At 35.9% G+C, this 14,999-nt stretch overlaps 1 protein-coding gene across 4 annotated transcripts in view; it reads right to left on the bottom strand.

Annotated features, from left to right (window-relative positions):
- The window catches only part of LOC126824451 (L-sorbose 1-dehydrogenase), a 39,764-nt gene extending 25,346 nt beyond the window's left edge, over window positions 1-14,418 (bottom strand). The window contains exons 1-12 of one of the 4 annotated variants that reach the window (XM_056101886.1): window positions 14,263-14,417; window positions 12,752-12,905; window positions 11,319-11,533; window positions 10,583-10,772; window positions 10,248-10,376; window positions 9,511-9,635; window positions 9,170-9,337; window positions 8,597-8,747; window positions 7,767-7,915; window positions 7,200-7,374; window positions 6,742-6,967; window positions 4,584-6,448 (exon numbers count right to left, since the gene is read on the bottom strand). In XM_056101886.1, the coding sequence (XP_055957861.1) occupies window positions 6,295-6,448; window positions 6,742-6,967; window positions 7,200-7,374; window positions 7,767-7,915; window positions 8,597-8,747; window positions 9,170-9,337; window positions 9,511-9,635; window positions 10,248-10,376; window positions 10,583-10,772; window positions 11,319-11,533; window positions 12,752-12,887 (1,818 nt within the window). In that variant the 5' untranslated portion in view covers window positions 12,888-12,905; window positions 14,263-14,417 and the 3' untranslated portion in view covers window positions 4,584-6,294. Of the gene's footprint in view, window positions 1-4,583; window positions 6,449-6,741; window positions 6,968-7,199; window positions 7,375-7,766; window positions 7,916-8,596; window positions 8,748-9,169; window positions 9,338-9,510; window positions 9,636-10,247; window positions 10,377-10,582; window positions 10,773-11,318; window positions 11,534-12,751; window positions 12,906-13,071; window positions 13,193-13,538; window positions 13,559-14,262 lie in introns of those variants that run through there. The other 3 variants (XM_056101888.1, XM_056101887.1, XM_056101889.1) reach the window with 3 other exon arrangements.
- Window positions 14,419-14,999: the final 581 nt, after the last annotated feature.

Here is a 14,999-nt window from a genome sequence, read left to right as displayed (position 1 = left end):
CTAAGTGTTCGAAATAATATGGATAGTACCATAAATCAGTTTGGAAGGCATATGTTAACATTATGTAAAGATACAGGTCTTAGAATTGTAAATGGTAGATTTAAAGATGATATTCAAGGCAACTTTACATTTAGTAATTCAAGGGGTTCTAGTCTTATTGACTATATGTTAATTTGTAATGAATAGTTTGATATAATAAAATCTCTTGTGACTGGTTGTTTTAACGAGTTTTCGGATCACGCTCCACTGAGTTTTGAGTTAATTACCAGTAGAACTAGTGCCCATATTTATTCAACACCAGTTGACACTCCTAACGAAAACTCTGTAAGGTGTATCCGAAAATGGTCGGACTGTGATATTGACATTTTCAAGCAGGCTCTGAACACTTCTCAAAGTGAGCTTCTTAATTCATGTAAAGTTGTTAAGCTTGACCAATCCTCTATTGATTCCAGTGTCGATAACTTTTCTTCTCTTTTAATTGACCTGATATATCCTCACCCGAATATAATACGTGTGAAATCTTCAGAACTAAAAAAGAAAATCAAACTAGACAAGCCATGGTTTAACGAACTCTGTAAACATAAATATAGCGAGTACAAATTAGCTCTACATACATTTAACCTAAATAAATCTCCAGTAAATCGAAAAAATTTATCTATTAAGAAATCTACATATAAGAAATTTGAATTAAAACTTAAATATTTGTATAAATCACAACAGGGTAACATGCTACATCATATGCGAAAACACAATCCAAAGTGTTTTCATAAATTATTTAAGAGGAATAAATCGAAGATTGGTCATAATATAGAATTAAACGCATTTTATACGCATTTTAAGAATCTCGCCTCTTTTCCTGTAGTTAACGATGTCGATAATACTTCTGTTAAAGATATTTTGTTTGACCATGACAACGCTAATATTAATATTAATGAGTCTCTTGATGGACCAATTACTGGTAATGAAATTATGATTGCGATTAAAAATCTAAAATATAATCAAGCCTGTAGTACTGATAATATGCTTAATGAATATTTTATACATTTTAGTTTTAATCTTGTTCCTTGTTTAACTGAATTATTTAACAATATTTTAAACTCTGGGTGTTTTCCATCTAATTGGTGTATTGGCAGAATCACTCCAATTTTTAAGAAAGGTATTAAGGATGACCCAAATAATTATAGAGGCATAACCATAGTGAGTTGTCTTGGTAAACTGTTCACTTCTGTACTTAATAATAGGCTTTTAGAATTTGACAAACAAGATGAATGTATTACCCCGACACAATTTGGATTCCGCAAGAATCTGTCGACTACTGATGCCATATTTGTATTACAATCTCTCATAAATCGTTACCTCAGAGACAAGAAAAAACTGTACTGTTGCTTCGTCGATTACACAAAAGCTTTTGACCTGGTCAACAGGTGCAACTTATGGTATAAATTAATAAAAAATGGTATTGATGGTAAAATACTAACTGTTATTCGATCTCTCTATGATAAAGTTAAATGTTGTGTAAAACTAAATAATGATGTATCTGATATTTTTGAATGTGCAACTGGTCTTTTTCAAGGTGAAATTTTATCACCGCTTCTATTCTCTATTTATATTAATGATGTTGAAACACACTTTAAAGATTCAAATTGTCCATCAATTCCATTAATGTGGCTAAATTTATTTTCTTTAATGTATGCTGATGACAAAGTCCTTATCTCTGAAACAGCTATTGGTTTACAAACTTTATTAGACTCCTTGCATACATATGCAAACAAATGGAATTTAACGGTAAACACTGCCAAAACGAAAGTTGTCTTCAGAAGCGGGGGTAAGATAACCACGAATCAGGTTTGGCGATATCTTAATTTTAATCTCGAAATTGTAAATGAATTCAATTATCTAGGCCTTTTATTACACTATAATGGTAAATTTTTAAAAACACAAAAACATCTGTCTGATCAGGGTAGGAAAGCATCATTTTCTGTCTTCAAAGTTTGTGATGAAAATTATTTTAATGTTAAAACCGAATTATCTGTATTTGATACGTATGTAAATAGCATTTTATGCTATGGTTCTGAAATCTGGGGGTTCCACAAAGGACAAGATATAGAAAAAATCCATTTATATTTTTGTAAACGGATCTTAAGAGTTCGGCAAACTACAAACAGTTCCATGGTGTATCATGAGCTAGGGAGATATCCTTTATCAATAACACGAAAACTTCGAATTTTCAAATATTTTATAAAATTATGTTCTACCAATAATGTTGTTTTAAAGTGTTGTTTATTTGATATAATTAACAACTCAGATCGATGGATTTTAAATCTTAAAAAAGAATTATGTTCTTTGGGATTGGGTTATATGTGGGATAATTATCAAAACTTAACTAAATTGGATTATATTATTTTTAAAAATAGAATATTTGATGTGTTTAAATAACAATGCTATGAATCTATATGTACATCTCCTAAAGGTATGTTATATCAGCATCTCATATCTACCTTCGAACTTCAATATTATCTTTCGAAACCTTTAAATTGTAATTATATCACATATATCTCTAGAATAAGACTATCTGCACATTGTTTACACATCGAATCTGGCCGTTTTAAAAATACACCCCGTCAAGCCAGAGTCTGCAACCTTTGTAAATCAAATGATATTGAATACCACCATATTGTAATTTGTCCTGTATTCTCCGATCTTCGTAAAAAATATATAAAGAATTATTATATTCGAAATCTTAGTGTTCATAAATTGACTCAACTGCTAAGTGTTCATTATATTAAAGAATTAAATAATCTTGCATTATTTTTATATTACTGTAATAAAAGAAGGAATAATTTATTGAATGTTGCACATTAAAATTTCTCAAGTCGCCTGCTCCCCATACTATACATATGTAAAATTTTGTACATAACCTGATTTGTTTACTTATTGTGTAAAATATTTATGTATTTATATTGTATGTGTCTATCTGATGAGTCGTATGACTCAAAGAAATAAAAAAGAAAAAACCTCGAAGGTTTTATCAAGGTCCTCTGGTTCCCCCCTCCCCCCCCCCCCTCTCTCTCTCTCTCTCTCTCCCTCTCTTTCTGTGTGTCGCTATGTAAATATAAAACTTAAAGGGGCAATGCGCCTCTCACCAAAATTGTATATTTCACGTCTCATCAAATTTATTTTAGTCTCTCTCTCTCTCTCACTCTCTCTCTCTCTCTCTCTCTGTACATATAAAACTTAAAGGGACAATGTCACTCTCACCAAGAAAATGAATATATTTACTTTTACACACATCACCTTGGCGATTGTATATTTCACGTTAAATCAAAATTATTTCAGTTTATCAAGACATTACGCAACATACTACACAACCAATAAAAGGTGACGTGTAAATGAATGGTGTAAACTTTGAATTACGTTTCTGTCGTGCAACCATGATAAATACACCTGAAGACGTGGTAACGAGTATTTGTGTCTCATGAACCTCGGCTATGTCAATCTACAAAGTTATATTAGCTTTCCCAGTGGTGGAAGGAGAATTGCCGACCAATATGGTGATCAAGGTTTGGTAATGAGACAAGCCCTGTTGTAATGTTACAAGGCATATAAGAGTAGGCCGTAGCGCCGCTGCCGGGGCAAAATTTCCCTCATAGCACACTGTATGGCGTATGCCCCTCTTCATTAGCCCAGTTTAGGAGCAGAACAGTAGGACGTTAAACCCCATTTCATTTCATTTCATTTCTGAAAACCGAGGTCCTGTGTACATATTGGCGTGCACGTAAAAGATCCCTTGGCAGTTGGAATTCGATATAAGAGTAGGCCGTAGCGCCGCTGCCCGGGCAAAATTATGAGGGAAAAACAGGGGTCCCGTGTACACATTGGTGTCACGTAAAAGATCCCTCGACAGTTGGAATTTGATATAAGAGGAGGCCGTAGTGCCACTATTCATGCAAAATTTCCCTCATAGCACACTGTATGGCTTATGCCTGTCTTCATTAGCCAAGTTCAGAGCAGAACAGTAGGATGTTAAACTCAATTTTGATATACATGTACTCTGTTGTAATATGACAAGGCCTATACTCTGTTATAATGTGGGGGGTTGGATGGCCGAATGGTTAGCACGCGCTCTGTATCATACGGTCTGTCATTGAGTCAACTGGCGGGGTTTCGATTCCCCAGTTGTACGTGACAAGGAGTGGGGTCGCCTGTCCGACCTCGTGGGTTTTCTCAGGCTCTGTTGTAATGTGATTAGAACTATGCTCTATGACTAGAACTATAATCTGTTGATATGTGACCAGGTCCATAATCTGTTGTAATAAGACAGGCATATACTCTGTTATAATGTATAATGCGGTTTGATTCCTCAGTTGTACGTGACAAACAGTAGGGTCGCCTGTCTAACCCTTGGGTTTTCTCCGGGTCCTCCGGGTCCTCCGGCTTTCTCCCACTGCTAAAGACCCCTACGCACAAGCGAATAATTGAAATAAGATTGAACCATATATTAGTCCCGAAATGACCTACTTTATGTCGAGTGGACATTAAAGATATAATTGATCGTGTCGATCGATGTAAAAGGAAGACTAACATTGTAAATATCAACTTTATTTGCACACACCATAATTTCTATTCAAACATCAAGGCGATTATATATTATTGTCGATACAATTAACTAATACTGAAAGTAAATCTGGTAAACAAACTAAATATTAATGGTATAGAGCTTGTTCATCCACTAACACTTTAGATCAACATAAAAGTATGAATCATGTAGTACGCATATCTATATATTAACCAACATCTCTGAACGCCATTTGAGTTTTACTTGTCTTTATTTCACTAGGATCTGGATGAATTGTTATATTACCGAGGTCCCGGTTGAAGTGAGGGATTAGACAATGAAATGGTCTGTCATGGCGAGTTCTTGGCGTGCGATGCTGGTTGATTAATCAATGTCTGATGTCACAGGGTCCATAACTGCTCGTACGACCCCTGACACGACCCTCTACTATAACGAGTCAGATTTTCATGTAGTGTAGGCCATCGAAAGTACAAAACAAAAAAACAAACAAAAAAACAAACAAAAAAACGAAACGAAATATAGATCTGTATTAAATCTTTGAATCCACAGACTTGATTCCTTAATCTATTTAAATCTATTAGACTTCCAATGACTAACGATGATCAAACTAAAGTCTTTGAAAATGCATGTCATTTTATACAATGACAATCCATTCGTTAAAATCTCCATTAAATGGGAAAGATCTCAAGTCGAAACCACGTGGAAAACCGACTGAAATTAGATCTAACGATTGAATGGGTTTAGAAAAGATTAATAAAGATGAGGAGACACCTTCAGTTGGTTAACAGTTACTACGATAGCTATAACCATTTAAACAGTTAACCGTTTAACAGTTTACTGTGATAGCTATAACCATTTAAACAGTTTACTATGATAGTTATAACCATTTAAACAGTTTACTATGATAGTTATAACCATTTAAACAGTTTACTATGATAGTTATAACCATTTAAACAGTTTACTATGATAGCTATGACCATTTAAACAGTTTACTATAATAGTTATAACCATTTATACAGTTCTCTATGATAGTAAACCGTTTAACAATTTAGATTTATAACCTATTAAATAATTTGCTCTGATAGTTATAACCGATTAAATAGTTTGTTATAATAGTTTGAATAGTTTGATAATTTTAACCGTTTAACACCCTGATAGTTATACCAGGTTCACATTTGGATAGTTAAAACAGTTTGACACGGCTCTGATAGTCCTAACGGTTTAACACCCTGACAATCTTAACACACTGATAATTAAAACGAGTTAACACTTTGATAGTTGTAACGGTTTAAAACTCTGACAGTTATAACGGGTTAATATTCTGACAGTTATAACGATTTAAAACTACAGTTATACGGTTTAACACTAATTGACACGAATTTATAATTATAAAGACAAAATACTCAGATAGTCCTAACGGTTAAACACCATGATAACGGTTTCTCTCTGATAATTATAGTGGTGTAACACAGTTTGACACTCTGATAGTTATAACGGATTAACACCCTGATAGTTATAACGGTTTAAAACTCGGATAATTATAACGGTCGAACACACAGATACGTACATATATAACGGTTAAATACAAAGATACGTATAACGATTGAAGTCTCTGTTATAATGGTTTAACATTCTGATAATTATAACGGTTTAATACTTATAAAGTTTGAACACAAAGATACGTATAACGATTGAAGACTCTGTTATGGTATATACAGCTACATATCCGATAGAGGGGTTGGTGGTTTTATACCCAGAATCATATCCGCGGCTTTTTCACCAATCATTATACACGGTGCGTTAGTGTTGCCAGATACTATGGATGGCATGATAGAAGCATCAGCTACTCGCAGTCCATGGATTCCTTTCACTCTGTAATAAATAAAATACTAATTAAAATAAATACACATCGGGTCATTTTAAAATGTGGGTTGAACAAGGAAGAATTATTTGGTGTCCAGTCAGTGACGAGTTAGCATGGACTAATAAAATGGGGTTTAACGTCTTACGTTTCTGCATGATGAAGGAAATTGTACCCGGATAGTGATCATTTTTCTTTCATCGAATTTCAACTGTTGTGGTTCCTTTTACGTGCTTGTCTGTCCATCACATTACTTGTTGGACCGCAAGTGCTATCTCAGAGCATACTATAGTAATGTACTTACCTTAGCTGCGGATCCACTACCGTGGTTGGATCTTCTGTACGTCCCATTTTACAAGTTCCAGTAGGATGATAGATAACCAGGGTAAAATACCTTATATAACATCGCCAATATTCATCACTATCAAATTCAGATTTTTCTAAACACGGTGAAAATGGTTTATGGAAAAATTCCGTTCCCTGAGATTTGAAAGTCTTGGTTTCAGTCAGTTTCTGTGAAAAACGAACAGCTGTAATGATATAAGTAAAAATGAACGCATGTACTGACATATGTAAAAATGCCCCCCCCCCCACCAAAACACACACAGATGGCGCCCATAGACTTTAAAATTCAAATCGTGGTAATTATTAAAGTAGTTGCTAGTGATTTTGTTATCCACAAAGCTGTGTTTTTGTTATTTTAACGTTCTCCTATCACTAAATGACTTACAAACAATATTTTTAGAGCTAATATTGACAAACCTCGTAGCAAGCCCTCCACATCTTCCTTGTTTTCTAAATATCTTGGATCAATGATCGGATATTGCATGGAATCTGTACTGTTTAGACGAAGTTTACCATAACTTTTTGGTCTTAATAAAGTATAATACAAAGTAAAACCGTTCATATCGTTTACACCCGAATAATACTTGGCATACTGAAAAAGAAAGTGACGAAACTCGGTTTGTAATTTCATTACAACAATACCTTGACTGGTTCGGGTGGGACGAAAAACCCAGGTCCCGTGTACGCATTGCCGTGCACGTAACAGATCCCTTGGCAGTTGGAATTCGATATACGAGTGATAAAATGTCCCTTATAGCCCAGTCGAAGCAAAACATTTGGACGTTAAACACCGTTTAATTTCACTTTACCCGATGTCAATAAATACTATATTTACTAAACGGATACTCTGTAACACTACAGGTAACAGTTACCTGTAGTATTAATAAGTTCCACCGTTGGGTTTCCTCTAGCCAACACACCCGCAAACAAACTGACAATCAAAACAACTTTCTGTTTTATACAGATTACGCAATTCATTCTTACCTTAGGGTCAACACCAACCACGTCCCGTATCGTATCTTCGTTAAACAGCCAATTTATTGCATGTATTTCTAAATCAGGATACTCGGGACTTTTGGGGTCCGTAGATATAAAAGCTAATGATTCCATACCTCCAGGTGTCGTCAACACACCTGAACAAAATATAATGCAATTTTATATCATTAGAAAAGTAAAAGTTAATCAATTATTCACAATAACAGAAACAGAACCTCGTTACTTAGTTGAAATTGAACCGAATCAGTTACTTGAAATTGAACCGAATCAATTACTTGAAATGGAACCGAATCGATTACTTGAAACTGAACCGAATTAATTACTTTAAACTGAACCGAATCGGTTACTTGAAATTAAACCGAACCAATTACTTAAATTGAACCGAATCAATTACTTGAAATCGAACCAAATCGATTACTTGAAATTGAACCGAATCAATTACCTGAAATTGAACCGAATCAATTACCTGAAATCGAACCGATTCGATTACTTGAAATCGAACCGATTCGATTACTTGAAATTGAATCGAATCAATTGCTTACAATTGAACCGAACCAATTACTTGAAATTAAACCTAGGGGTTGGGTTGCCGAATGGTTGCTGTGCGTGCGTTGCATCATAAGTTCTGCCATCGAGTAATGTGGCGTGGTTTCGATTTCCCGCTTGACAAGGAGTAGGGTCGCTTGTCAAACCTCGTGGGTTTTCTCTGGGTCCTCTGGTTTCCCCCCACTGCTAAAGACCCCTGCGCACAAGTAAATTAATAAAATGAAATGGAACTGTATGACCCTCTTTTTCCCCCTCTCTCCCTCTTTCTCTACCTGATTTGGTTGTTAAATACTGGGCTTTTGTCCACAAAGATTCTATTTTGTTACGAGAACTAAAAACGGTTCCTTTTGTTTTATAGTAGGATATAAAACTAATATGATCTTCTAAATGATCACCCACTGGTAAATCAGCTACGACTGGTATCTGAAATAGACAACCAATTTTTTTGCATCGTCATCAACTTTCATTATTATTTATATGACGCGAAAAAACGTTAAAAAAAACTGTGTTGAAGACAGCTAGACACATAAGCAATAGCGTGTGCGTCTACTCGGGCTTCGTCAATAAAACTAAAACAAACAATATTTTGTTTTGAGTTAAAGCCCCTGATTGTCATGTAGGAGAATTTTGATCCTTGATAGAACTACGCTGTTGTGAAAGCTGGATTTCTATAAGGAATGTTAGTCCAAAATTGGTTCGTTATTTATAAAGTTATGATGAATTGAAAATCCAACTGTGGATGATATATATGTCTCATAGGCCGCACAAGCCAACATTTTAGCGTGGATGAAGACGTGGAAAATATATTTTCCGAAAAATGAAAAACTTCAAGTAAAGTGAATTACCCCGTGTGCCTTTAGGTGTTCTTTTGGTCCAATCCCTGACAGCATTAAAATCTGAGGAGAAGACAAAGCACCAGCTGATAGAATAATCTCTTTATTTACAGAAACAGACTTCAGTGTTCCTTTGTGATAAAATTCTACACCAACTGCTTTCTTATTCTGTATAACTACCTGAAGAGAAAAGAAAAACTAGCGTGATCATACTTTATCAACATGGAAGTAGAATTAGAAGCGAACGCAGGTTATTCCCTTACCCCCCCGTGTGCGTTAAAATAAAATAAACACGGGCTTTGGGATGAAAATACGTAAGAAAGATGAATAACGACAAAGAAGACCATACTGACCTTTTTAACGTGGGCGTTTGTCAGAACGTGAAGATTTTTGCGACTTGTGACAGCTGGCCATAAGAAGGCTCTAGCCGTACTACATCTTACACCGTCTTGTATAGTAGCTTGTGAAGCAAAAAATCCTATATATAAATATTAATTTATAGTCTTTATATCAAAACACAGAATGACAGATCTTAATAGAAAAGAATCATGTTATAATACAACCTATCCATTTATGTTATATTGCGTCCATGGTTTTTATCCCTATATACACCTCTGGTATTTTTGGAACATTGTATTCTTGGTAATTATGGAACATTCTATCCGTGATATTTACGGAACATTTTACCAATGGTATCCATGGTATTAATGGTATATTGCACCCATGGTATTTATGGAACATTCTATCCATGGTATTTATTGCAAATTGCATCCATGGTATTACGGGACATCCTATCCATGGTAGTTATGGAACATTCTATGCATAGAATTTATGGTATATTCCATCCATGATATTTATGGAACATTTCACCCTTGATATTTAGGGAACATTTCACCAACGATATTTATGGAACAATATATCAATGATATCCATTGTATAAACGGAATATTCTATCCACAATATTTATAGAACATTCTACACATGGTATTTATGGTATGTACCAACCCGGATAGTCCATACATAATGTTTAGTATATGTCACGTCCGTTTTATTTAATATACCCCACCCATTGTAATTGTAATTAACATACCTTTTTGTTCCCTACCATTATAATCACCAGTTCCATACCCCATTTCTTTACCAGCTTCTATCATAAAACTGGGAAAATCTGTCGCATGAGATTCAATCACGCCAAGTGGACCATTTGTACCATGATATTCTAAAAGTATAAAATCCAGCTTCTGCTGTAACCATAATCAGCATATCTCATCATACAGCAATATCTCTTTCGGGCAAGGGAAATAACTCTGGTAAACTTTACTAGGGAGAGATAACTCTATTACTCTATTATCAAAATGACTAAAGTACATTAAATACTATACTTTTATATAGGACAGTAAAAAATATTGTCGTGTACTATTTTACCTTTATCCATATGTTTAAATGGTTGAATATTTTCTGATCTAATAAAATATGGCAAGACTTCAGAATAGCTCCAACCATCGCAACCAGCTTCAGACCAGCCATCATAATCCTTTCTATGACCTCGGACATAAAGTTGATAGTTTATTTGACTGGATCCCCCTAACACTTTACCTCTCGGCATAAACATTCTCTGAAATGAAAGAAATGAAATAGTCTGTAACATTTCTATCGAAAGCGGACCAACGGATGCATACATACATCATACAATGTGCTATGAGGAAGGCCACCTGATTAGTGACCCAGTGCCTTACTTAGTGAGCCACAAACAAGAGATAAAACAAACTAGGTCATTTCGGGACTAACATATGGTTCAATTTTATTTCAATAATTCGCCTGCGTGTAGGGGTCTTTACCAGCCACAGGAAACCGGAAGACCCGGAGAAAACTCACAAGGTTGGACAGGCACCCCTACTCCTTGTCCCGTACTTAAATACGATGTATATTCCAGAAGCTTCGTTGTGTTTCAATTGACGGCTAGGATAATACATAACAAGATTGGCAGTTCGTCGCGTCTTCCACAGAACTGAACGAGTTATCGTCGTGATCTGATGTTGTTACATTCCAAGATTGAATTGTACCTCTCAAATTTAACAATCACCCATTTATAAAACTGTTGCGTTTTCATAGTGTCTCAGTGCAGATATTTGTTAAAACACATACACAACCCAAGTCATACCTCTCCCCATAACCCCTTGCAGCACTTATTTTGAGGCACCGAATAATATTGCCAATCGTATTCTGTCCTTTGAGCCGATGCACACATCATAGGGATTTTTATAACTGTGGAGGACGGTTGTTGATCGTCAGTTCCTGCTTCCAGAACCAGGACTTTCAGACTAGAATCTTTAGACAGTCGATTGGCTAATACAGATCCTGCTGACCCAGCCCCCACTGAAAGAGACAAATTTAAAACAAAGATTAGATTTAAAGTAACTAAGTCTCTAACGCAGTATCATCCAAAACCTTCGACAATGAAAACACGAATTATTTGTCAATTTTAATCAACATTGGTGTTGTGATCTTGCCGGGACAAGATGGGCTTCTGATATTCAATATTTATGACAAAATAAACATTTTACAATTGGTACACGAATCGTGTACCATGATGCGTTTCAGCGCAGTTTGTAACAAACGACTCGGAAGAACGAGGCTAGACATATTCCACAAGTCATGTCAAACTGTGACCCCATATTCTTATCTGGAGAGCATGTGCAATAAATACTATCAGTGTTAAATGGAAAAACCATTGACATTCGATTGAGACTTCTGGCGTATTTCGCCGAACATAACTGCTTTGAAATTAGAGTAAAAACGAAAACGATGAATGTAAATCAGTTTATTTACATTCATATTACATTATTATCTATGTTGCGACCCATTTGTGTCAAATTGTAGGTCCCAAATATTAGCGATTTAGCTCCTTTAAAGCACACAGAAACTTTTTAAGATGGCCAAAAATATATTTTGTTAATCTATAAATAAATTGACTAAGACGTTAGTAAAAAAAAAAACCAAAAAACAATTCAACTTTTGTTGTTTTAGGCATTTTGGTAGTAACGAGCTGTAAAGCACCAAGGCGTTGTGAGATGGCACAGTCTATGTTCTGTTTACTGTTACAAATCATCAGTGGTCTGATTCCAAACTGTTTCTCTTTTTGTTGTTGCATGTGCTTTTTCTGCTGTTATAAAAGCGGCCTGCGTGTCACTTATCATTTTGTGTAAAACCGTCTCTTAGCAGGAGCGAGCAGTCCCGCCATAGAAATCAAATAACCAACCAATAAAACCAATATTACCATGTAATCATGCAATGCTGTATAACAACTGCCATTAAATATTTTAAAGCATCAGAACAGTGTTTTCAACAAAAAACTAATCCGGTTATATGATTAGTCGGGACTCTGCAAGCTCACCCCCATTTCCGTCTTCTTCAACGGTCCACAAAAGTCAATCCAATAACCAACCAACTAGCTTGATGTGGGGTAATTGTAGGCACGCAATGATGTTGATGTTCCCAATTTTATCAAATCAAACCACTAAGATAAAATTTGCGTTTCAAAGAGAGGAGGATCATAATTCTATTTCCAGTACATGAGTAGAAGTTGTGTTTTACCTATAATATAGTCGTATGTTGCGTCGATCTCCTTCGCCAAGTGAGATTCAAGTTTATCCCCACTAAAGAACGTTTGTTGGATGTAGACGGCCAAGATGACCACATTTACTGCCAGGAGCAAATATCCGAACGCCATCTTCAAATCTATATTGTTCTGAAAATAGAAATACGTGTAAATGATATGCCCGACATTAATACAAACGAGAAAGACACCTGTAGCCTACAAGAAACATCTTATCATAAAGTAGTATCCAGTGCACTATAGAAACCAGTAATAGACAAACTTTCAATTTATCTAAAATAACAAACGAAATTCGTACCGAATATAATGTTTCTTATAAAATCCGTACCAAAACGATTTTATACGGGTACAATATAATATACATATAATTTTTATAACGTTCCTGGCATCCTGACCTCGAGAGTAAATAATGTGATCGGATCAACAGACCTGCGGACAACGACCACGACCAAACTTAACTCACACGCGTCAAATAAACCTCGTCAAATAAAGAAACAGCGCGAGGTTAGACAGCCGAGCCTACTCCTTGTCAAGTATAAGCGGTGGATCGAAACAACGCATTAATTCGTATGCAGTGCAGAAAGGTAGGTCGTTAAGCCATATATGTGTCAACAAATTAGACAGAGATTATCAGCTATGACATTTCACTTCTTTTCTGAACACGATACGAGCAGTATTCACGTAACCCACTGGCACTTAGCGATTTCGGCTATGTCGCAGTGACATTTCACTTCTTTTATGAAACACGATATGAGCAGTACTCACGCAATATGCATGAAGATAACAGCAGATAAAACACTATTTATATTAGTACAAACATTTCGATAGTAAAGATCACACTGCACGCAAACAAAACCCACATAACACGACAAGCAATAAACAACAAATAACAAATCACGTGAATGAATCCAGGGTCCAGTCGTAAGTCTCAACTGCTTTGTACAGCCCGCGCACGTAACCCACTTAGCGATTTTATAAGAAAGACATAATTTCGGAAAAATACTGTGTAATAAGCAAACAAGTGCAAAACATTCTGTACTACGAACAATTGCAGTACTCGAAAACATGCACAATAATGCCATTGTGTTCATCGAAGGGTGACACACATTCTCTACAAGTGTTACAGAGACAATAAGTGTTCATTACCTGAAATGAAATGAAATGAAATGGGGTTTAACGTCCTACTGTTCTGCTCCTAACCCGTGCTAATGAAGACGGGCATACGCCATACAGTGTACTATGAGAGAAATTTTGCCCGGGCAGCGGCGCTACGGCCTACTCTTAAATCGAATTCCAACTGCCAAGGATCTTTTACGTGCACGTCAATGTGTACACGGGACCTCGTTTTTTCGTCCCATCCCAACGACTAGACAGCTGTCCTTGTCAGGCCCTCCGTCCTGCATCATGAAAAGGGGAACCACGCCGGAAAATCGAGATGAATTCATTACTTGATAATGTATTACATGTATAATAATAATGTTCAACTTACCCTACCAACAGACTGACTTCAACTAACAGATATCGACGGCTGGAGTGCATACAATAACAGATATCAACGGCTGGAGTGCATACAATAAATTATCTCGCGAATCTATTTATATCTATAACTGTCCTTGTACCTTTCATATTCACAACCGAGGCGGGGGGGGGGGGGTCTAGTTGTTTGTTGCAACATGGAGTAGGGTGCCTGTCCAACCTCGTGGGTTTTATCCTGGTCCGTTAATTGGTGCCCCCCCCCCTCTGTCTCTCTCTCTCTCTGTCTCTCACTCTGTAAATTTAAAACTTAAAGGGGCAATGTCACTCTCACCAAGAAAATAAATGTAATTACTTTTACACATCACCTTAGCGATTATATTTTTCACGTTAAATCAAAACTATTTTAATTTATCAACCGTCTAAGACATTACGCAACATACTACACATCCAATAAAATGTGACGTGTAAGCGAATGATGTAAACTTTGAATAACGTATGTGCCGTGCCACCATGATATTTAGCCGAAAAAAGTCGCCTTCCCTACAAATGAATGCCACTCGCCCCATCCTCATGTTTGCAGATCACTTATATAGATACACTTGAAGCCGTGGTAACGAGTATTTGCAGCTCATGAACCTCGGCTATGTCAATCTTTAAAGTTATATTAGCTTTTCCAGTGGTGGAAGGAGCATTTTAGTAATTTGATTAGATAATATTAAACTGATTTTAGTGCTTAGCCAATCAAAATCG

This window comes from Patella vulgata, chromosome 6 (assembly GCF_932274485.2).
Source record: "Patella vulgata chromosome 6, xgPatVulg1.2, whole genome shotgun sequence".
NCBI lineage: Eukaryota > Metazoa > Mollusca > Gastropoda > Patellidae > Patella > Patella vulgata.
This window is presented reverse-complemented; position numbering and strand designations above follow the sequence as displayed.